The 21,846-nt window shown below is 56.7% G+C and overlaps 1 protein-coding gene across 2 annotated transcripts; it reads right to left on the reverse strand.

The window, feature by feature from the left end:
• On the reverse strand, positions 1–21,135 carry ATG2A (autophagy related 2A). 2 transcript variants are annotated; one of them, XM_084760287.1, is made up of 40 exons: positions 20,859–21,135; positions 18,106–18,268; positions 17,855–18,007; positions 17,628–17,727; positions 16,928–17,162; positions 16,502–16,598; positions 16,256–16,417; positions 16,019–16,159; positions 14,029–14,266; positions 13,789–13,936; positions 13,618–13,710; positions 12,968–13,123; positions 12,648–12,891; positions 12,403–12,499; positions 12,159–12,315; positions 11,467–11,609; positions 11,271–11,386; positions 10,765–10,922; positions 10,284–10,434; positions 9,975–10,168; positions 9,782–9,862; positions 9,401–9,507; positions 9,222–9,314; positions 8,131–8,201; positions 7,859–7,935; positions 7,246–7,410; positions 6,973–7,102; positions 6,678–6,892; positions 6,058–6,266; positions 5,692–5,827; positions 4,775–4,978; positions 4,485–4,586; positions 4,315–4,396; positions 4,090–4,222; positions 3,925–3,997; positions 3,722–3,804; positions 3,339–3,460; positions 1,978–2,132; positions 738–890; positions 1–669 (listed from the first exon to the last, which is right to left on the reverse strand). In XM_084760287.1, the coding sequence occupies exons 1-40, from the start codon at positions 21,027–21,029 to the stop codon at positions 433–435; spliced, it is 5,745 nt and encodes a 1,914-aa protein (XP_084616413.1). In that variant the 5' UTR covers positions 21,030–21,135; the 3' UTR covers positions 1–432. The 2 variants fall into 2 exon arrangements, with proteins under 2 accessions (XP_084616413.1, XP_084616412.1); XM_084760286.1 differs by having other exon boundaries at positions 7,240–7,410.
• Positions 21,136–21,846: the final 711 nt, after the last annotated feature.

A 21,846-nucleotide genomic window follows, 5' to 3' on the forward strand; every position in this document is an offset into this window, starting at 1 on the left:
TGGCGGTGGGCAAGTTTATTCCACTTCATGCAGACACTGACCCACACGCTCAGGGATCTTAAAAATACACTGACCCACATGGCAGCTATCCCCCACCTCCCCATGAGACACGGAGAGACACTTGGCTGAGTGGGGTCCACGGGTCCACAAGCCTCCGTCCTCACGCTGGAACAAGGCGTCAGTGTGGGCCCAGGTAACAGGGAGGAGCAATGTCCTTCCTCTTCAGACGAAAGTGCACAGACAGGGCAGAGGCCCCAAAGCCGGGAGGCCCTGCTCTCTCGGCCAATTGGCAACAGGCAGGCTGGGTAGGCATCCTTCACAGAGGCTATCCCTTGAAGGGCCTGGTGGCCTAGCTGTGGGTCACAGCAATCAGGAAAACGGGGAGCTGGCGGCACCACTGTGGGGCAGTGGGTGGATCCTGGGTGCCTGCAGTCAGTCCTGGGTCTCCTCCAATCGCCACTTGAGAGCATGGTCCTTGTGTGCATCTGGCAGGATCTGGTTGCGCATGCCCCCTAGCACGTTGGATGTTGCCTCAGTTGCTAGGATTATTGGTTTTACCACTGTCGGGGGCAGCTGTCGGATCACGCCCCCCACGGCACCCGTCAGTCCCTTCTGCTCATGGCCCCTCGATGCCACGTCACAGATGGTCTGAGCTGTATCCAGGATACCCTGTGGAGGTCAGAGGTCAGTAAGAGTGGGGGTGGGGCTCCCGGGAGTGGGTCGAGGACGGTTCTTACCTCTCGAACAGCATCGTAAGCCTTAGCCATGCCCTCGCGGAGGTCAGCAGGTTGTTGGCCTTTACGCAGTTTCCGTGAAGACCGCTTATCTTGTAGGGAGCGGGAGATGGGAGATGCAGGGGACAGGATGTCATACACTGTTTCAGCTGTAGCCTGAAGGAGAGCAGAACTGGACAATGACAGGTGGCCTGCAGGCCAGCCTGGGGGCCAGGCCTCCTTCAGCATAACTGCTCCTTGTCCTAGTCAGCCTTTACCTCCTTTAGTCCCCATCACCTACCTCAGGGAACTCCTTAAAATTTCATACTATCACTCATTTGTTTTTGTTTAAGTGATGGCGTGTGCATGCAGTGCCCCTGGTGACCAGAAGAGGGCACTAGACACTTTGGTGCTGGGGTTACAGCCACCCATACGTGATAGGCCTCCTTAACTGTAGACATTTACAAACCCTTCTGGGGCTGGCAAGATGGTTACAAAGGTTAAGGCACTTGCTTCAATGTGACCTGAATTCAATCCCCAAACCTGGGGACCAACATGGTTGAGAGAGTTGATTCCCCAAAACTGTCTGACCTAAAATATTAGTCATTGTAGAAACAAAGAAAAAATAAGTAAATAAAAAAAAGAAGGAAAGAAGGAAGAAAAGAAGGAAGGAAGGAAGGAAAGAAGGAAGGAAGGGAGGAAGGGAGGAAGGAAGAAAGGAAGGAAGGAAGGAAGGAAAGAAGGAAGGAAGGAAGGAAGGAAGGAAGGAAGGGAGGAAGGGAGAAAACCTTTTGGGCTTGGTGAGATGGCTCAGTGGGTATGGGCACTGGCCACTGGAGAAAGCTTTGCTGTGGGGCTCACACCGAGGCTGCCCACACCTGAGACCTGCCTGAGTGGTCTAGTTCCCCAGCGAGGACACCCCTGCACAGAAGACCCGAGAGTTAGCAAAGTAAGCCCACCTTCTGGCCACCCACCCTGCAGCCAATGTTCTCTCCCACTCCAGACCCCCTGGAGCCCTGGCCTTCCCCTTATGGACTGAGCTCAAGGGGCCCCCCAAACCTAGTGTTCCTATATGCCTGCAGGCTCACCCAGCCGGACCCCAGAACTTAACCCGTCCCCTGGAGACCAGGCTGTGCCGGGGGTGGAGGTGGCCAGAGCCAGTTCTGCACCTGCTCACTGTAGGCTCACCACTTACAGATAGCTGTGAGCATGGGAATAGCCCAGAACACACCCTCCGCCCCTTCCTGTCCCAGTCTGCACTCACCTGGATGGCCTGGACCAGCCGATTGCTCAGCTCCAGAGCAGCAGAGGCCGTGGACGACCCAAAGGAGGCAGCCCCACGCTGCAGCCCCCGAATGAGGCGCCCGTCTTTCCTGTACTGCTCAATGGGCAGCCACAGCAGGTCCCGGAAACCTTGGACTGGAGGACAGGGTTATCAGGGATGCCAAGCTTGCCCCGGCCTTCCTCCTCTGCCCACGGACCCTTACCCCTTTCCAAATCTAGTTTCTTTTTCCTTAATTTTTACAAAAGATTTGATTATTATTATGATGTATACTCTGCTCTGTCCACATGCCAGAAGAGGGCATCCGATCACATTATAGATGGCTGTGAACTACCATGTGATTGCTGGGATTTGAACACAAGACCTCTGGAAGTGCAGTCAGTGCTCTTAACTGCTGAGCCATCTCTCCAGCCCCTTAACTTTTTTTTTTTAAATAAACTTTTCTTTTTTTCTTTTTGTTTTTCAAGACAGGGATTCTCTATGTAGCCTTGGCTGTCCTGGACTTGCTTTGTAGACCAGGCTAGCCTCTAACTCAGAGATCCACCTGCCTCAGCCTCCCAAGTGCTGGGATTAAAGGCGTGCGCCACCAGCAAGACAAATCTTTCTAAGTAGCTTTCCCTGGCCTGCCCCTCTTCAGGTTGTTCTTGAACTAACAACAACCCTCCTGCCTCTGCCTCTCTAGAGCTTGGATTACAGGCACAACATGACAGTTCCAGGCATCCAAGGGCAATCCCAAGAGTTCTTAGGCTTGACAGCACAGGCCAGGTGTGCTGTCACATATCTATGATGTCATCACATCCTCTATAAGACTCAAGAGTAAATAACATTGGGCTCCAGTGCCCTTTAACCCCAGCACTTGGAAGGCAGAGGCAGGTGGATCTCTGTGAGTTCAAGAATAGTGTGTATGGGGGCTGGAGAGATGGCTCAGAGGTTAAGAGCACTGCCTGCTCTTCCAAAGGTCCTGAGTTCAATTCCCAGCAACCACATGGTGGCTCACAACCATCTATAATGCAATCTGATGCCTTCTTCTGGCCTGTGGGCAGAACACTGTATACATAATAAATAAATCTTTCTTTAAAAATTGTGTGTATGAGGACACTTAGAGCTACACAGTGAGTCTCTGTCTTAAAAGTCAAATACAATAAACAGGAGGGCCAGCAAGAGGGCTCAGCAGGTAGAGGTGCCTGCCGCCGGCTCTGCTGACCTGGCTCAGTATCCAGGACTCACAGAGTGGAAGGAGAGAACTGATCTGTGTGCGCTGTCCTGACGTCCACATGTACTCTGTGGCATGCACCCCACCACCACACACAAAACAAACAGAGTTGTCAGTGCTAAACACTCACAGAGCTGCACAACTGAGTGCATGGGGCCCACACCTCCCAGCAGGCCAGGAAGCTGGTTCTTGCGGATGTCCTGCAGCCATTCATTGAGGGCATAGCCTAGCACCTTGTCCACACCCAGGAGGCTGCAAGGGGGAGGCAGCAAGGGTGAGAGGAGGACAGCCACACACTGAGAGCCCAGGGGGAGGTGTGGCTGGATACATCTAAGCCGAGAACCGTGAGCACTGCTGACTACCCCAGGGCCTTACCCGGTGGGGTGGAGCAACACAGCCCGCTATAGAAGAGGCTGAGGCCTGAGAACAGTGAGGATTTGGGCAAAGCCATCCAACCCACAAGAAACAGCAGGGAGGGCTGGAGACCACTGCTCACAGGGGCCGGGGGCTCACCCATGCCTGCAGCAAAGTCGCTTGAGCTTCAGCTCGGAGCAGTTGAGCTGTGCCAGGCCGATCAGGAGTCCTGTGAAAGTGCCCTGTTGGGAGGGGGACAGAGTGAGTGTGCCTGTGTTTGGGGATACACACTGTGAATCTTGGTCCCAGACACTGGACCCACAGAGAGCAGCTCACAGGGCCTGCCTGCCGGAAGCACTCACCACCTGGTCCACGGTGACATGCTTGCCGTGGTAATCCAGGCACACGGGCACCTCAGACGTGAAGCGGAACTCCCTGAATGGGGAAGAAGAGAGAGCATCTTTGCTCACTGACCTGGTCACCGGCCAGCTTTGCACACAGCCTGGCCCAGAGCCCCTCTTCCCTACCTGAAGTAGATGGGCTGTTGGTCAGAGGAACTGTGGCCACTGCCTGGAGCCTCCTGTGGGCTGCTTGCTGCTCCTGTGCCTGCAGGCTGCCCTTCCTGGTGGCTGCTGGGCTGGCCAGGCGTCTCTTGGTGAGCTGGAGGAAGAGAGGTCACACAGATCCAGCATGGAGGGAGGATGCTGGGGCACCCAGGATCTAGACTTCCCCTCTCTGGCCTGGTCTCTCACCCTCAGAACTGTCTCCTGGGACCATGGGGTTGATGCTGGCTGCTAGGCTGGTGAAAAAGTCCTTGAGGAAGAAGAGGGCATCCTGCAGGGAGAGTTTTGGGTCAGATCCAGGGCCTGGCACTAATGAGAGGGTCACATTGGGCTCTGCCCTTGTCTGCTCATCTATTCACCTGGTCCACATTGAGCCTTAGAGGCATCATGGAGACTCGAAGACAGCACTCCGGCCCTCCCGGGCTGCTAGTGGGAGCCACGTGCAGCGCCTTGATGGTAAGCTAAACAAAGAAAGCAGAGAATAACATGGGATCTGCTGGGCCTTGGGAGCCCTACTCCCAGCTGCCATCAACCCTGCCTCTGTGCTGTCCCCTCCACCGAGCCCTAGCTGGGCTCTGTCCTCCAGACAGACAACACCCTCAGGAGGGCCTCTGGGGAAGAGGCTGCCCACACCCAGGTGCACTCGCACCATGTTGGAATGCGCGCGCCTTGGCAGTCGCTCGCTTGTGTGCAAATGAAGAAACTTGTTGATCTTAGAGCTGGCCAGCCGGTCTCGGATCTCCAGCTCCTGAACTACCAGCACTTGGCGGGACAGTGGCCGCTCTTCCGGCTCCTGGCCAGGGCCTCCTGCTATGGCTGACTCTTCTGGGTACACTTCGTGCTGGAAGCTCACCTGAGGGTGGATGAGACCTGAGTTAGGCCCTGGGCCCAAGGGGTGTTGGGGAGGTCTGGCTGAGGCCCCTTCCCTCCCGGAGACCCTTCCCGTCCCAGTCCTACCTCAAGGGGTGCTAACACAGCTGATTCTACTGGCACCAACCAACCTAGCCACACTAAACTTGCCTGTCCAAATTCAAGCAAGCCCCCCACAGCCTCTGCTGAACTGAAGGTGCAGGGGCCTAGCTTGTCAGACACTGTCCCTTCTGATGTCGTCCCTCTGCCCAGGCTGGCCCCATCCTCTCTGCCCTGTCCTGGAGGGGCCGGGAGTCCCCTCCAGACCTGGCCTTGCTCTTGCACTGTGTGGCTGACTGGCTTCCACGCTGCAGGCCCAGGCCTGTCTCATAGTCAAGCTTCTCTTTCTGGATGCTTCTGGCTCCTACCTGGCCTTCTAGCTTCTGTTAGGATGCTGCCTCTTGAGCCCTCCCTCCACCAACAGCCTTGCATGTTCTTCCACCTGTCTTCACGTAGCTCTAAGACAGTTGGAACTCCTTGAACACCCTCTCGGGTTCACACCCGCTTAAGCACCCCGCTGTTCGCCGGTGACAGCGTGGAGCCTGTGGCTCCTGGAATCCGTCCTCATCACACCCTGCTGCTCTGCTTTAGCTGACATGGTTCCTCTCCCCAGAGCATCACTTTTGTGTCCACCCCGCGCCCCCAATCAGCACTCACTTTGCTGAGCTGGATCTCCATAAGGACCTGGTGCTGGCGGCCGACACCACCCTGCGTACGCCAGGAGTTCTGGGGCCGGCTGGGACCAGAGGAGCGGGAAGGAGAGACCCTGGGGCCTGTGAGGCCCACTCTTGCTCTGAGAAAAAGACACACGGTGACAAGCTAACTCTGAGGAAAACATTGGCTCTTTACAGCCTCAGCACAGGCCTTCCTTCTAGCCTGGGGCAGGAGACCCTTAGTCTCAGGCCAGGGCGAGGAAAAAGGCAAGGTCAGGGCAGTGTAATGCATGAGGCTGCCAGCTGCTGGAGGCCAGCTAGGCTATGCCCAGATCCTAGGCCTACCAGCTGCCACCCATGTGCCTCTAACCTGTAAGTGGGGTGAAGGCCAAAGTCTCTACCCCCGTAGAGGTGCCAGACAAAGGAGACCTCTCGTAGTACTACACGGCTGCTGGGCACCGGGAAGTGTGCAGGTGCCCGGAGCAGGTCAGTGCTTCCCAGGGGCTGGGAGAAGTGTCCATCCTGCACGACGATGGGGCCCGGATGCAGCTGTGTCACAATGGGCTCCCCATCTCGGGGCTGCCAGGAAAGAGCAGAACGAAGATGTGTGACCAAGAGGTGGTCGGCCCCAGCACCTGCCTTGATGTCTCCTTCTTCTCCTCTAAGAGTAAAAAAACAGTGGGCCTTCCAGATTACCAGCCCAGTGCCTGTCTGGCTCTGTCCAGGGGTCCCTTGTTCCTATTGGTCCTGGGACCTCAGTGAGCTAGGACATTGCATCGACCTGTGTAATTACATGCGTTCCCCCGACCTCCGCCCTTCTGCTAACTGGCCCTTCTCCTCTGTCCTCGTCTCTGTATAAGACATTGTGTCTCCTCTTCTGACTGTCCCACCTGTTCTTTTGAGCCCAGAGCCCAGGCTGCTTCTCCTACCCAAGAGTTCTAGAAGGGCTGAGCAACCACCTGAGCATCCAGAACTCCCATCCCAACACACCGCGATGCCTAGGCCAGGGGCGTCAAGGATGCAGAACTCATCACTGTCCAGGGTGTCTCCATCCCCTTCCTCTTCTTTTTCATGTTCCTTTGCCTTAGAACAGGACCCCAAGGTATGAGAAGGGGCCCCGGGAGGAGGCAAAGGGGCCTGGGCCCCACTCTGTTCACCTGGGAACAGATAGACGGAGACAGGAGAGGCCTGAGGAAGAGGGCCACCTACGGAAGAAAGAGGTCAGTGTGAGATGAGGCCAAGGGTACCTGCTGGAGTCTGCTGTCCCCAGAGCGCCCTCACTGACCCGATGACTGGGCCAGCTCCCGCAGGCTACGCCGCTCAGTATCCAGAAGAGCATCAGTCAGGTCTCCCTGGTTGATGAGGGCTGCCTCCACTGGGGGGCACGAGGGCAGGGAGGCAGGGCTCTCCGACAGCTGGGCCAGAAAAGGGAGGGGGCAGGAGTGAGCACCAGAGGGAGGGGCAGCTCCAGGGCTCCTGCACTCCCCGCCTTGTGTCTGTGTCAAGAGAGGGGCCTGGCCAAGCTCTGGTAGCCTCTGTGGCCAGGCCTCACCTGTACCTTCTGGCCGGCGATCTCCGTGGGGCTGGGGGGCCGGGGTGGGGGGTGCAGGTCACCAGAGCTGGTTACATACTGGAGCAGGTTGACCAGCAGGGCACAGGAGTCGGCACAGCTGTGCACATGCACCACATTGTTGGAGCAGCGCAGCTCGAACAGTGGCTGGCTCTGTGGGTGATGGCCCATGGCATTGGCACAGGAGCCACCACCAGCCAGGCTCCCCCTCCCACAGGGCATCTCAGTTCTGTCTCCCACACAGAGGGAAGGAGAGCAAGGGGGACCTGCCCTTGTCTGGCCAGCTAAAGCAGTACTTCACTGTCCAAATGTGTAGCCATCCCAGACAGTTGATGGGGCTGCCACTCACCCCGATACCCGCCCTGACTTCAGCCTAGTGAAGCAGGAACTGTTATCTCACCACAAAGATGAGAAAATTGGGCCCCACGGTGGCCGTCTCCCTGGGCCTTCCCTCTGTCCTGCCTGCAGGTGCCATCTGTCACCCTCAGTGAGTTGGAAAGATACTCAAGAGACTTGGTCTTTCCCTGGAGGAATACTAGCCCAGCAAGGCAAGGGCATGCACTGTGACCCTCCTGGTTAACCCTTGACCCCTCACACTTACCAGTTTGCCCTCGGTGCTGCCCTTCCAGGTTTTGATCACAAGCTCCAGGAGGTCAATGTCCAGGACACAGACATAGTCTGAGGCAGAGGGCAGAAGTAAGGCTCTCATGGTCTCCATGCACACTGACCCTGCCCTCCCTATCACCAGGGCAAGATTTTACTGTGTCTGGTACACATGCACGCATGGGCAGCCTGAGTGACACCTGGCTGCTCTGAGTGTGGCGGGGACTTGTCCCCTCCATGGCAGGGGAGCCCGACCCAGGCCCTGCCCACCTCGCCGTAGATCCAGGGTCTCCACCTCACACTTGTCGGACAGGTACAAAGCGGAGTCATCAAGGATAAACCTGGCGGGGAACAGGGCTGAGAAGGGCCCGGGAGCCACTGCAGGGGGCAGCTCAGTGGCAGCTGGGCAAGGGGGTAGAAAGGGTCCTGGAGATAACAGGCAGAGAGGCCCAAGTGCCTGAGAAGCTGCAGTGAGGGGGCCTGACAGCCTCAGCTGCCTCATGATGGACTCCGGGGGCCTGGGCTCCAGTGTGGAAAATCCAGCGGGCCTCACTCTCATAAAGACTCAAAACATTTTCCATTTTGCTCTTGGGCTTGGACTTCCCAGTGTGTGGTAGGGCCCTTTCCCATCTCCCTACAGTGCTGTCTCTGTTTATACATCTGTCCGTCTAGTGGTAGCAGACAAACAGAGAGGCCCTGCCCACATCAGGTACACAGTCTAGCCTGAGCTAACATCTCTCTGCTTGCTGAGATGTCTCACTAAGCTGCCCGGGTAGGGCTCCAGCTTCAGCTTCATAGGGAGCTGGGGTCACACAACCACCCCACCAGCACCAGCTTTTAAGTTTTAACTTCTTCTGAGATGAGGTTTTGTGTTTGAACTCCTGTTGGGGTCACAGGCTGTGGCACCATGCCTACCCAGCATATTCTTGTAAACATGTAGCTTAGTTGGTACAGTAACACATGAAGACTCTGGGTTAAACTGCCATTACTAATAAGTAAAAGTTTTCAAAATAATTTGTTTTATGTAAATTTTCCCAGTAGGCATCGCACCATAGCTCTCTCCTTCCTTTCCGGTGCCTGTGTGGAACGGGCCCTGTTGGGCTGCATCTAGCTCTGCGCTATATTCTAGAGTTCTTTCTGTCCTTTTGTATCTTTACAGAACTCCCAGGATGGAGTTACAAATCCAGGATGCTGAGGCTCAGAAGTGGAGACAACTGACATTCCTGAGGATGTGTGAGGATATGGGGCACCATCACCCCAAATAACAGACAGGCTCCAAGAGGCCCTGGGTAAGCAGGCAGCAGGAAGTCAGCTGCAGGCCAGCTGGAGTAGATGGACCAGGCCTGGGGCAGCCCGCATACCTGAGCAGGAAGGTAGAGGTGTCCATGACGATGTTGCTGGAGAGGGTGAAGGTCTCAGCAGTGATGAGGACACGCACGGGGAGGTAGAGGGGCCTGTGGGGCAGACTGGGGCTGGAGCAGGTTTCTGGCATGGAGGGATGGCCCCTGCCCCTGCCCCCTCTAGCCCCCAGCCTGGGTACCTGTAGTCCACAGCACAGGAGAGCAGGTGTGTGTGTAGGACAGTGATGACTGTGGGCGGCAGGTAGCCCAGCACAGGGTCGTCCAAGACGTCCAAGAAATCCAACAGCTACACAGGTTGGGGTGGGGGTGGGGGGTGGATAGCGAGGACACAGTGACCTCCTCCTCCTCCTGCTCCAACACCTTCCTGTCCTGAGCCTATGGCACCCCACCTGTTGCCCGTTAGCTGTCCACCACACCCCTTGTTAGGAGCGTTGACCAGGGCCAGCTCCGATCGAGTCCATATTCTCACCCTGTTCTTGTCAGCCCATGTTTGACCTGGTTGCCCAAATCAGAAGTCCAGAGTCACAGGACCACATGACCTCCCAGGCACCTTTGCTCACCTGGGAGTGCCAGCTCTGCTCAGGTGGGGCCATGTAGTGGCGTAGAGTGGCTTTGTGCAGCCGTATTGTCACTAAAAACTCCTGTGGAGGGAGGTACAGTAAGCCAGGATGGTGGGGGCCCATGGGCTCTGTGCACACTGAGGAGGAAGTTTCCCAAGTCCAGTGGGTGGGCGAGCAGCGGGGGAGTCTGTACCTTGACATTCTTATGGGGGTTCAGGTGAATGCGGACAGCTGCAGACAGCATGGGGGGGCCCTGGCCCTTGCGGCCCGAGGTTCCCCGCTCAGTCACCCCTTCCTCTGATGGGTAGATGGTTGGAGCCAGCTGAGATGGAGGAGCAAAGCTGGGCAGTTCCAAGTGAGTGGGCAGCAGGTAGTCCTCAATGACCGCTGAGAAGGAATCTTGTGAGCCTGGCTGAGGCTGCTGACCCCCCCCACTGACAGCCCATAGCCCTCCGGAAACCTCCCCGCCCCGGCATGATATCCAGTGCAGTGGCCCCCACACCTCGATGGTAGAGCGTCGCCTTCTCAGCTTCCAGGCAGAAGTAGCCAAGCCCTGGCTGGCCGCAGTACTGGGCGACGGTGAAAATGGTGCCCTGCTCCACGTCTAGTACCAGTTCGCCATGAGTGACATCCAGCCGCTTCCCCGTCTCATCCTGCAGGTGTGCACAAGCTTAGCTTCAGTGCTGCGCCCAGCATGCCTGACACAGCGATGCCTGAGGCAGCCCCAGTTCCTTCCAGATGTTACTGGAGGTCAGTACCATGTGCTTCTTGCCGAAGGGGAAGGACAAGTGCCACCTGGCTAGGAGGCGGCTGCACTGTGAGGGTTGACGGGGGTGTGGGGAGGCGGCAGTCTGTGGCAGTGGGTGCTACTAGCCCTTCTGCTCTTTCAGTTCCTAACTTGAAGCTGGCAGGCTTGTGTGTGTGGCTCTACAAGAGGAATTCTCTGGAGTGGGGGGCTTACCCGCTGCTCTGGGCTGCCTCACCTTTGCCTCACAGAAGGCGGTGACCCGACCCTTCAGCACGGTCACCAGTGTGGAGAAGGTGCTCTGGGACTGACGATGGGAAGGCTCAGGGGCAGGAGCCTGGGGGGCACCTGATGCCATCGAGAAGAACTGGGTGTCTTCTTCATCCGAGTCCGAGTCTGAGGGAACAGGGTGGCTGGGTGGGGAGCAGGCCCAGCCCCGCCATGCCTACTCCTCCCTCCCACGCAGCCAGGAGCACTCTCATACCCAGCTTGAAGGCTGACTCCTCCCTCCCATGCAGCCAGGAGCACTCTCATACCCAGCTTGAAGGCTGACTCCTCCCTCCCACGCAGCCAGGAGCACTCTCATACCCAGCTTGAAGGCTGACTCCTCCCTCCCACGCAGCCAGGAGCACTCTCATACCCAGCTTGAAGGCTGACTCCTCCCTCCCATGCAGCCAGGAGCACTCTCATACCCAGCTTGAAGGCTGACTCCTCCCTCCCACGCAGCCAGGAGCACTCTCATACCCAACTTGAAGGCTGACTTGCACATCTTGAACCCCACTGAGCCGGGCGGCCAAGCAGCAGTGGTGGACGTGGGAAACAGGTCTGCAGGCTCCCACATGAGCAGGTCGTTGTTGATCCTGACATGGGAGCGGCGACAGCACAGGTCAGAGGACAGGGCTGAGGGCCTGGCCCAGCCCAGCCTGCCCTGTGTCTCCACCTGTTGTAGATGCTTTCGTAGATCTCCTTGCTGGGCAGGAAGATGTGGGCACTGGGCATCATCACATCCAGGGTACAGCGTGACTGTGCCAGCGTCCGGCTCTGGAATGTCTTCATCTCCTCAGGGTCTCCAGGGATCACCATCTGGACAGGTGAGGAAAGTCACCAGGAGGCCTGCCCGGCCTGCCTCTGGCTTCAGAAGTGGAGATGCTGCCGTCCATCCATCTATCCAGCATCCACCCGTGCTCACTGGACAGTCTGTCCATCTATCTATCTATCGCTCCCCGGGGTGGGTGGTGCTCCTCTGGGCACAGTGCATGAGCTCCCCCGCCCACACACTCTCTAAAGGCTTCATGGATGTGAATCCCTGTAATCCTCACACTAGCCTTCGAGAGCAATTCCACCAGGGAGCAGAGCCTGTCCGGGACCCCAGGTGGCCTTACTTCAGGCCACTCACTGCCTAGCACTTAGCACTCGTCCCCATCGACTGCAGCGGAGCATCCGGAGGCCCAGGTGTAGCTGTGTTATATGGCTGAAGCGCCTAATGGCCTCCTCTGTGTACTCCCCCCCCTCCCCCCCAGGCAGGAACAGATGCTTCTGAGTCCCTTGTTACTCAGAACAGAAGAGGCTCCTCTTAGCAGCGGAACTCGGCACTCAGGGTAGAGGAGTGGGGGGCGGGGGGGGGGGGCCCACCTCCTCGGTCTCGTACATGGTCCGCTTGGAGGAGAAGGGGGAGGGGGAGGGCTGCCGCAGCTCGCACAGGCTCTCGGTGGACAGCTCCAGATCCCGGCCTTTCTCAGCTGTCTCCCACTGTGTGCCACTGGACTGGGGGTTCAGGGTCACCACTACCCTGCCAAGACACAGGACTGTTGGTGGCCTGCCACCACCACAAGTTGTCCCCCGCCCTCAGAGCTTCCCCTTCCAGCCCTCCACTTACTGAGGTAGGAAGTACTTGTCCTGAGAGCTCCTGGGATCCAGAGCTTTGGAGACGCGTAGGCAGGGGACAGGTGGCTTCTCGCCATCGTCATAGATTCCTGGAGGGGACAGAGAAGACAGAGTCTCACTGATGCCTTTCCTTTCCCTAGTCATTGCTGGGTCAGGTCAGTGTCCCTTGGATAAAAGGACCTCTCTGCTCTCTGCCTGGATTGCAGCCTGTCCCAGCTGTTCCCTGGACACCCTTACCTTGCAGGTCTGAGCAGGTAAGTTCCAGGCGGGTGGGAGCTGGGGGACCAGGCCCACTGTTGAGCTCTGAGTAGAACTGGGGCTCACTCAGCTCCAGTCGCAGCTGCTCAGGCCGCACAGCCTGGCCAGCCCAGGGGTCCCGCTCAGGCCGAAGGTCTGGGATGGGGAAGCGAAGCCTCAGGGTGGCCCGGGGCGCTGAGAGCCGAAACAGTGTCTGCTGCTCAGTAGCCTGTGGGGGCTCTGTCTGTGGAAGGGCTGGGGGTTAGACGGGTCTTAGGTGCCTGCTTCCCACCCAGCACAGAACCAGAAGGGCATCTCACTAGCAGGCCAGCAGGGGGCTCAGAGGGGGTGGTGATCTGACGGAGCAAGGTGGCAAGGCGGTCCAGGGACCCCAACTCCACATCGGCCTGGAAGTCAGCCAGGTCCAGGGACAGTTCAGAGTGGCAATGGTAGGCGGTGGAGCGCCGAGACCGGCTCTAGTCAGGGAGAAGGTGATTGGGTCAGCAAGGCTGAGGGGTGAGTGAGGACAGGGTAGGAAGTGGCTTTCATAAAGCTTCTGGGCTTCCCAGGGATGGGAGAGGAACTGTGGCAGGAGCCACAGCAGGGAAAGAGGCTTTGAAGACCCTGCAGTGACAATGACCACAGGATCACCCCCTGCCCCCCCCTCCTTCTGATACAGGAGCTGACTCAGCTGACCAGACTGGCCTTTCACTCACTCTGCAGCTCAGGCCTTGAGCTCATCTTCCTGCCTCAGGCTCCCAAATGCTGGGCCTGGAGGTCTGTGCCACCACCCCAGATCACGCTGGCTTATCCAACAAAAGCCACCAACACTTGGCTCTGCCAACCTTATAGGTTCAGCAGAGGCAGGGAAGAGGCCACCAGGCCACGATAATAGCAAGGTCAGGATGGGGACAGGCACGCAAGGGCCCCTGGTGGGAGCCGCAGTTTGGCTAGAGCAGGGGGTGTGTACCTTGAGGACCCGGCGCAGGGTCTGCGTGTGGCGCAGGTGGGCACAAGGTCGGGCTGAGGCTTGGGAGCCCGAGCGACTGGGGAAGCAGAGGATCTACAAGCAGACACATGTGGTAAAGGAGGTCAGGTGGCCCTGACGCCCATCGAGCCCCAAGCCCTCCTCTGCCCTCACCTCTGTGTACTCTGGCTCTGAGGTGGCCCTGGGCCACAGGCACTCCAACACCTCTAGCTGCCCAAAGTGCACTTCTGTGCTGCTTGTCCTTCGACTGTGGCTACCAGTCCGGAGCTCCCAGGCCAGCTGCACAGCTGTGCCTGTTAGTCTGTGGGCAGGAACACACGCTTTAGTCAGGGGGCGGGCTGTGGCCTCTCTGGGTACTCAGTGTAGGTCCCTGACTTGGGCTGTGGTGCGTACCGGACATGGCTACAGGGGCAGGCCCTCTGGAAGCGTGGCCGGAGGTGGTGGAAGTCTCGGGAGCCGAAAGGCCCATCTTTGGCAGCATCGAACTCAGCAAAAAAGTGAGTGGTGAGGTCAGGTGGTCCTGAAGACGGGGCAGCTGTCTGAAGCAAGGTCAGGGTCACACCTCCCAAGGTCACCTTCAGCAGCGAGTCAGGGCGCAAGGTGTCCAGAAGAGGAGTTGGGGCCTTCTTGCCTGAAGGAGTAGAGGCTTTAAAAGGGGTCCCTCCGTATCGTTGTTTGTTTGTTTCCGAGACAAGGTTTCTCTGTGTAATAGCCCTGGCTGTCCTGGAACTCTCTTTGTAGACCAGGCTGGCCTCGAACTCACAGCGATCCACTGGCCTCTGCCTCCCGAGTGCTGGGATTAAAGGCGTGTACTACCACGCCCGGCTGCTCCTGGGTATCTTAAGTGGAGCCACCGTTGACTACTAAGCAGGGGGCTGGAAAAACCCTGACTAGGCACAGCATGGTGGCACATGCCTTTGATCCTCATACTCAGGAGGCACAGTAAGGCAATTCTCTGAGTTCATCTTGGTATACACAGGGAATTGCAGGCCAGCCAGGGCTATATAAGTGAGACTCTATCAAGAAAAAAAAAGGAGGGCTGGAAAGATGGCTCAGACGTTAAGAGCACTGTCTACTCTTCCAAAGGTCCCAAGTTCAATTCCCAGCAACCAAATGGTGGCTCACAACCATCTATAAGGAGATCTGGTGCCTTCTTGTGGTGGGCAGGTGCACATGCAGGAAGAATAATGTATAAATAATAAAAAAAAAATTTTTTTTTTAGGTTTTTTGAGACAGGGTTTCTCTGTCTTGGACTCGCTTTGTAGACTAGGCTGGCCTCAAACTCACGCAATCACCTGCCTCTGCCTCCTGAGTGCTGGGATTAAGGCGTGCGCCACCACAGACCAGCCGTAAATAAATCTTTAAAAAAAAAAAAAGGAAAAATAGGATTGGAGAGGGCTGGAGTGATGGCTCAGAGGTTAAGTGCACTGGCTGTTCTTCCAGAAGTCCTGAGTTCAATTCCCAGCAAGCACATGGTGGCTCACAACCTTCTATAATGTGATGTAATGCCTTCTTCTGGCATGCAGGTGTACATACAAGCAGAGTACTGTATACAATATAAGTAAATAAATGCTTTTTAAAAAAAAAGAAAGAAAAAAGAAAAAAATAGGAGAACCCCAGGCATGGTCAAGGTTCTAGGCTGGGATTAAAGGCGGTGGTGACGCAGGCCTTTTTAATCCCCGCACTAGGGAGGCAGAGGCAGGTGGATCGCTGAGTTCAAGGCCAATCTGGTATACAGTTTCAGGACAGCCAAAGCTACACAGAGAAACCTTGCCTCAAAAAACTAAAAAGAGAAGAGGAAATAATGAAGAAACTGTCTAAGCCAGACTGTGGGGTGGCAATCTATATCCCACGGGTCCCGAAAGGGATTTCCTCAGGGTGACACCAGACCCTCTGACCACGCTCAGTGTGACCCTCTAAAGGTGCTAGAGGGATCAGTTGATGTGTCTTTGACCTACACAGTTACCTAACTAAAACATACGGCTTGGTCATACTATGCCCTGTCTGTATAACGGGAAACCACTGACTAAGAAATTCAGACTGAGCCGGGCGTGGTGGCGCACGCCTTTAATCCCAGCACCCGGGAGGCAGAAGCAGGTGGATCTCTGTGAGTTCAAGGCCAGCCTGGTCTACAAAGTGAGTCCAGGACAGCCAGGCTACACAGAGAAACCTTGTCTCCGAAAAAAAAAAAATCAGACTGTGCATATTACATGACCGTACCAGTTTCCACAGAGCAAGGATGTGGAGGAAGCCCACTGACACTGGGTCTACAGGCAGCACTGGGGCCTGCTGCACACATCTACCCTACTGTCCTGAGGTCCCTTCCACTCCATCTTGCCCCTGAAATAAGCCCCTAAAAAAGACAGTCCACCTGAAGACTTACCACCGGAGTGGGTTGGGGTAGAGGGCCGTTGGAAGGCCATGTTACTGTGAACAGAGGAACCCAGGTCTACACTGTACATGGAGAGCTCAGAGACAGCCGAGGTCACACTGCTTGTGAGGCCAGCCATGGAGAAGAAGAGATCTGGAGGTGAGGTGAGGGGCAGTCAGAAACAGATAGGCTGCCCCACCCCAGCTCTCGCACTGACACAAACTGCCCCTGAAAGGGCTTAGTACCCACCAGGGCTGTCCAAATTGAGGGTGTTGGTGACGGGGTGCAGGCTGAGGGGTTCAGCCACAGCACCAGCCTGCAGCTGCTGGTTCAGATCCTGCTCAATGAGCCACAGGTCTTCAGCACCTAGGGGGCGGCTCTTGTTCAGCTTGTCAGCCAGGCCTCCTGGATCTGCAGGGGAGATAGTTCAGTACAGCCTGTGTGGTCACATGGAGCTCGCCCCACCTGCCTGCCACCCAGTGCCCATAGCCTTACCTGCAAGATTGATGGCACTGAGCAGTTTCTGAAGCTGCTGAAGCTGGCGTGGGGTCAAGAGCAGGTGCAGAGAGCCCAGCTGTCCTGATACCTCCAACTGGGGATGGAGCAGACAGCCATGGAGCCCTTACAGCCTAAGCACTACAACAGCCCACCTGCCCATACCCCGGGGACCTAAGACACCAGCTGCAAGGCTTAACTTGCTACCAAGCAGCCGTCCGGACTTGGCCCACTTGATCCTTCAGAGTCTTTGCTTTTCCAGTTGCCCCATCCCCACTACAAGAACCTGAGCTACTCTATAGCCTAGGCTGGACTCAAAGTGAAGACAACCTTCTGTCAGGCTCCCAGATGCTGGGGTTACAGCTCTGAACCCCCACAAGCTGGCTCTTCCTTCCTGTGGTCTGACCGTCAGGCCCTGGGGCTCACCTTGGGGCCCGGCAAGGCCTCAGTCTGCTTTAGCTTCACTGTTAACTCCATGTAGCCTGTGCAGCTGCCGATCTGCAAAGGCGCCTTTGGCGGGTCCACCTGGGAGGGCAGCTCCTCAAAGTACAGGCAGACCCCAGTCAGCTGCAGGAGCTTGTGCAGGAAGGCGGGTGGCTGGTGCACGTCCACGGGGGGTGCCTGGCTGGGGTCCCGCACGGCTTCATCGCAGTACTCCAGTCTGGAGAGGGAAGGGCCTGGACTTGTCCAGACATCCCCAGGCCAGAAGCCCCTCTTTAAAGCTGTTCTAGGGCCAGAGGGCTGAGAACCCCAGATTCCATTGTGCAGCCTCAACCAACCTTCACTTCTCTGAGTCTTAAGAGTTCTTTTTGTTTGTTTGTTTTTTGTCTTTCCAGACAGGGTTTCTCTGTGTAGCCTTGACTGTCCTGGACTCACTTTGTAGACCAGGCTGGCCTCGAACTCATAGCAATCCGCCTGCCTCTGCCTCCCAAGTATTGGGATTAAAGGCGTGCGCCACCACACCCGGCCCCTTAGAATTCTTATAACCCCAGTCATTCTAGCCTGTGCCCTTGGCCCTAGGTACCAGTGCAGGCTCCCACGACAGCCCACCTCTCCCGTCTCCCCAATGCCTGGTTGGAGTAGGGGCAGAGGCATTTGTCTTCTCTCATCCCCCTGTCCTCCTTACCTCTGCACCCGGGCCTCCACAGCCATGCTATGTTCACCACCCACTGAATGTTCCACTCTCACAACAGTGTCCAGGAAGGTCACCTTGATCCTCCGAAGCACTAAGGAGGAGTGTCGAGGGTTAGGTGGGATGGTGGGAAGCAGACCAAGCCGCTGCCAGGCTGCGTAGAAGAGATGACTGCCATTCGGAGGGCCCAAGAACAGACAGGCAGCCAAGGGCCTACTCACCAGTCTCAATGGTCTGGGCGAACATTTCCAGCCCCTCCAGGGGCTGTGGCGGCTCTGCCGGTTCAGGCAACCCTTCTCGCAGGCACTCCTGGGCCAGCTGCAGGCTCGTAGTCATACATGAGGCCCAGCTCTGAGAGTCCGCAGCCCCTGGCCCTGTGGAAAGGAACAGAGACCCCGGGTAAAAAAGACCCAGACAAGTTCCTGGGCCCATTCCCAGTGACTTCCCCACCTTAGTCGTTCCCTGCCCTCACCTGGACCCTGGCGGGGCTGCAGGGTAAGCTGGAGGCCTGACACACACACAGTGCAGTGGTCAGTGAGAAGTGCAGCCCAGGGGACAGCCACCTCGATGGAGCTCACGAAGCCTTCTACCAGTTCCAGCGGCGACTCCATCGACCTCAAAACCTCGTTCACAGACTGGGCAAGAGGCAAGGTAAGTCAGCTCACAGAAACTCCAAATATGGCCACCTGCCACCATCTTGCGTGGCCAGTGTCTTGGAGAGCACCTTCCGGTGATCATCCTTCGTTATGCTATTTACAGGGCCTTCCTTTTTGCCCTGGCCTGTCTTCAACTCACCAACTGTGCTCAACCCTTTGGACCAGCTAAAAAGTTTCCTTCTCTCTTTGGTTCAAAACTCCATTTACTGCTAGGTGTGGTGGCCTACATGCCTTTAGTCCCAGCACTCAGGAGCCATAGGTAGGTGGACAGTCTCAAGATCTAGGCCAGCCTGGTCTACAGCTGGTGGAGTGATTGCCTAACAGGCAGTAAGCACGGGGTTCAATCTCCAGCGGAGTGAAATTGGATGTGATGAGACTCACGTGTAATCCTGGCACTAGGGCAGCAGAGGCCAGAAGATAATGAGTTCAAAGCTATCTCTTTTGAGCTAGGGGCCAGCCTGGGCTACATGACACATGAGACTCTTGAGCACCTTCTTCTATGTGGCAATCAGAGGCTGCAAGGAGTAGGTCATCAATGGCTTCACCTCCCAGCCTGGCTAAGGTGTAGGCAGTCTCAGACTCAGGCAGCACCAGGAAGGGGTGAGCAGGGCACACGGAGGCTGAGACACCTGAAGAGTGACGAGGATGCAGAGGGAATAGGATGGTGGCCTATTCTAGGCACGAGAATGTGTGTGTGTGTGTGTGGGGGAACCTAATCAAGGGGGCAGCAAGCAACCCATGCTCATCGTAGGCCAGCAAAGAGGTCAAGGGTGGAGTGTCCAGGAGAAGGACTGACCCAAGGCCAAATGGGCTCCGAGTCCCAGACCCACGGTGGAGCTGCACATGTCTCTGAGACATAGGATAGAAATGTCTGTGCTGGGGTTGCAGCTCTGCCTGCCCAGCAGCTCCCAAGGCCATGAGTCACGGGTCTTCTCCTATGTGCCCAGGTGCTCTGGGTGGTACCAGAGAGGGCCTCAAGGAACACCTGCCGGGCCCACGAGTAAACACAGACAGAGCCAGGAGACAACTAGAGAGTGACTCTAAAGTTCTTATCCATCGATTGGGGAAACTGAGGCCTAGGCACTTGTGTTAAGTCACTGCAGGTACTATGAAACTGAGACTGTTACTCAGGCCTCACTTCCCATCTCAACTTGGTCCCTTGAAAGCCTTCAAGGTAAAGCCGGGCGTGGTGGTGCATGCCTTTAATTCCAGCACTCGGGAGGCAGAGGCAGGTGGATCGCTGAGTTCGAGGCTAACCTTGTCTACAAAGCGAGTCTAGGACAGCCAAAGATAACACAGAGACCCTGTCTTGAAAAACAAAAAACAAAACAAAACAAAAAAAGAAAGCCTTCAAGGTAGGGGTTGCAGGGTGAGTAGCTGAGGGGGAGTGTTGGCTTAAGTAAGGTGCCTGTGCTGTCAGGGGAGAGGCCACTGCCATGGACTCCCCCCATCCCCAAAAGAGCAAAAGAGTGGACAGGGGAGGTGTTCTGGAGCTGAAAGCAAATTGGGGGAGCCCAGATGTTGGATCTCTTGCAGAGCAGCCTAAGAGGCTGAGGTCAGACGCCTCTAGGCCAAGAACTAGGAGATGCCACCAACTCTACAACCATATTTATTCTCAAGGCACGGCCTACCTCTAGCTCTTTCTCAGGGAGCTGCAGACCCAGAAGCCAGCTAGAATGGAGCCCTGCCACATGCCCATTCTACTGCAAGAAGGATGGCCCCACACCAGCCCTAAACTGGTGCCTCTAATTGGTAGCTCCTTGGCTACTCCCTAGTCATCTGAGCTGTGAGTCAGTGCCCCTCACCTGCCACCCCCAGCCTTCTGCCCAACTTCATACCCCAGGCCTCAGACATCCCAAGCATCCTCTCCCAATCTCATCCCCCGACCCCACCCCCACCCTGCCCCGAGGCTAGACCTTACACCTTTCCTGGAGGGCTGCCCACCAGGTAGAGATGCCACGGATCAAGTCCCTCCCTAAAACCAGGCAAGGCCCCTCCCACTCTTCCAAAAGCAGGAAGTAGAGAGCAGCAGCAGCAGTCACACGAGGTGTGGATCAACACAGCAGGCAGTGACGCTGTTGTTGACATCCACATCCGGGGGCGATCTCCACCCTTTATGCCCAGGATCATAGGGGTGAGGAGGTCAGGACACATCTTTCTACAGGTGCCCCTGGCAGGGCTCTTCACACCTCCCCAAAGCCTCCCCTGACAACTACCCCACTTCCAACTCTTGTCACTGCCCTGGCAGGCTCCCCTCCTTAACTCCCGGGCATCCCCTTCCTCAACCAGCTCTCCAACTCTATGTAGTAATGGTGTCATTATCTTGGGAAGTGTCAACCCCCCCCCCCGCCCGCCCCAATCTGTTTCTCCCCTCGAGGGGGAGTAGACGGGGACGCCTCCTCTCCTAGCTTCTGTTGAGAAGTGAAGGGCCAGCCCCTGGCGGAGGAGGTCGGGACCCACTGGCTTCTCCAAACACAGTGCCTGTCCTCCAGCCCAAACCTTCTGCGGGGACCCTCCGGCCGCCGTGCTCCCTCCTCCGCACAGTCCTGGCTCTGCTGTGCCTCCTCACCCAGGTTTCCAGGTGAATGTCCCGCAGAGCAACGCTGCCCTTGTACAGATCCAGGCTGAGCTGGTCCAGGCTGAGGTTCTCCTGAAAGAAGTGACCCAAGTAATGCTGTAGCAAGTAGCGGCAGACACGCTCTTTCACACAGTTCGACCATGGCCACAGCCATCGTGACATCTCGGGGACTGCCGGGCCCGGGCCGCTTCCTCTGGCCGCCAGCCGGCGAGCTCCGTCCGGCTGCGCTGCTCACTAGAGCCCCCGGTTCACCCCGCCGCTTCTCTCAGCTCCAGGCCGCGCCCCCTGACGCCCAGCCACGCCCCCACGCTCACTGCCATTGGTCATTGCAAAGGGCGAGGCCTGCTGATTGGGCGCGGGAGGCGGAGCCTCGAGGAGCGAAAAAGGGACTAGGCTCCCAGCAAGACGAAATGCGCCCAATCGTAGTTTACGCTTGCGCGTAAATCCTGTGTGGGAGGACCTTTAACCTCCTTGCTATAAGCTACGGAAAGCCTGTAACCGTAGGGCCACAGTCCGGGCCGGGCAGAGTGCGCATGTGCGGGCTTGCCCACTTTCTTTAGGTGATTGGGAAGAATTTAAAGAGGCAGTGTTCCACTTAACTTTGCAGTGTGCTTATTAGAGGAGTTGAAGTCAGGGCTAATTCTGCAGCCTGCACTTTGGCCCCTAACATACATTTTCATTTATAAAACTTTTTCTTCTTCTTTTTCTTTTTCTTTTTTTTGGTGGGGAGGGAGGTTTCGAGACAAGATTTTCTCTGTGTAACCCTGGCTGTCCTGGACTCACTTTGTAGAGGCTGGCCTCGAACTCAAACAGATCCACCTGCCTCTGACCCCCTGAGTGCTGGGATTAAAGGCCTGTGCCAACACACCTGGCTATAAAACTTTTTCTAAACTTTTATTCAGTCTTATTAACAGTTCCCTAAAGAGACACTATTGTTTCTGCTATTTGTTTTGTTTTGGTTTCCATACAGGGTTTCTGT

Source organism: Acomys minous (genome assembly GCF_964271855.1).
Source record: "Acomys minous genome assembly, chromosome: 2".
Taxonomy (NCBI): domain Eukaryota; kingdom Metazoa; phylum Chordata; class Mammalia; order Rodentia; family Muridae; genus Acomys; species Acomys minous.

Coding starts and splice junctions, on each gene's coding strand:
- ATG2A (XM_084760286.1), bottom strand. CDS start 21,029: ATGTCACGATGGCTGTGGCCATGGTCGAACTGTGTGAAAGAGCGTGTC. Junction 13,711..13,788: donor CAGAGCCAGAGTACACAGAG/GTGAGGGCAGAG, acceptor GTCTGCTTGTAG/ATCCTCTGCTTCCCCAGTCG. Junction 10,435..10,764: donor CCGCCTTCTGTGAGGCAAAG/GTGAGGCAGCCC, acceptor GCACACCTGCAG/GATGAGACGGGGAAGCGGCT.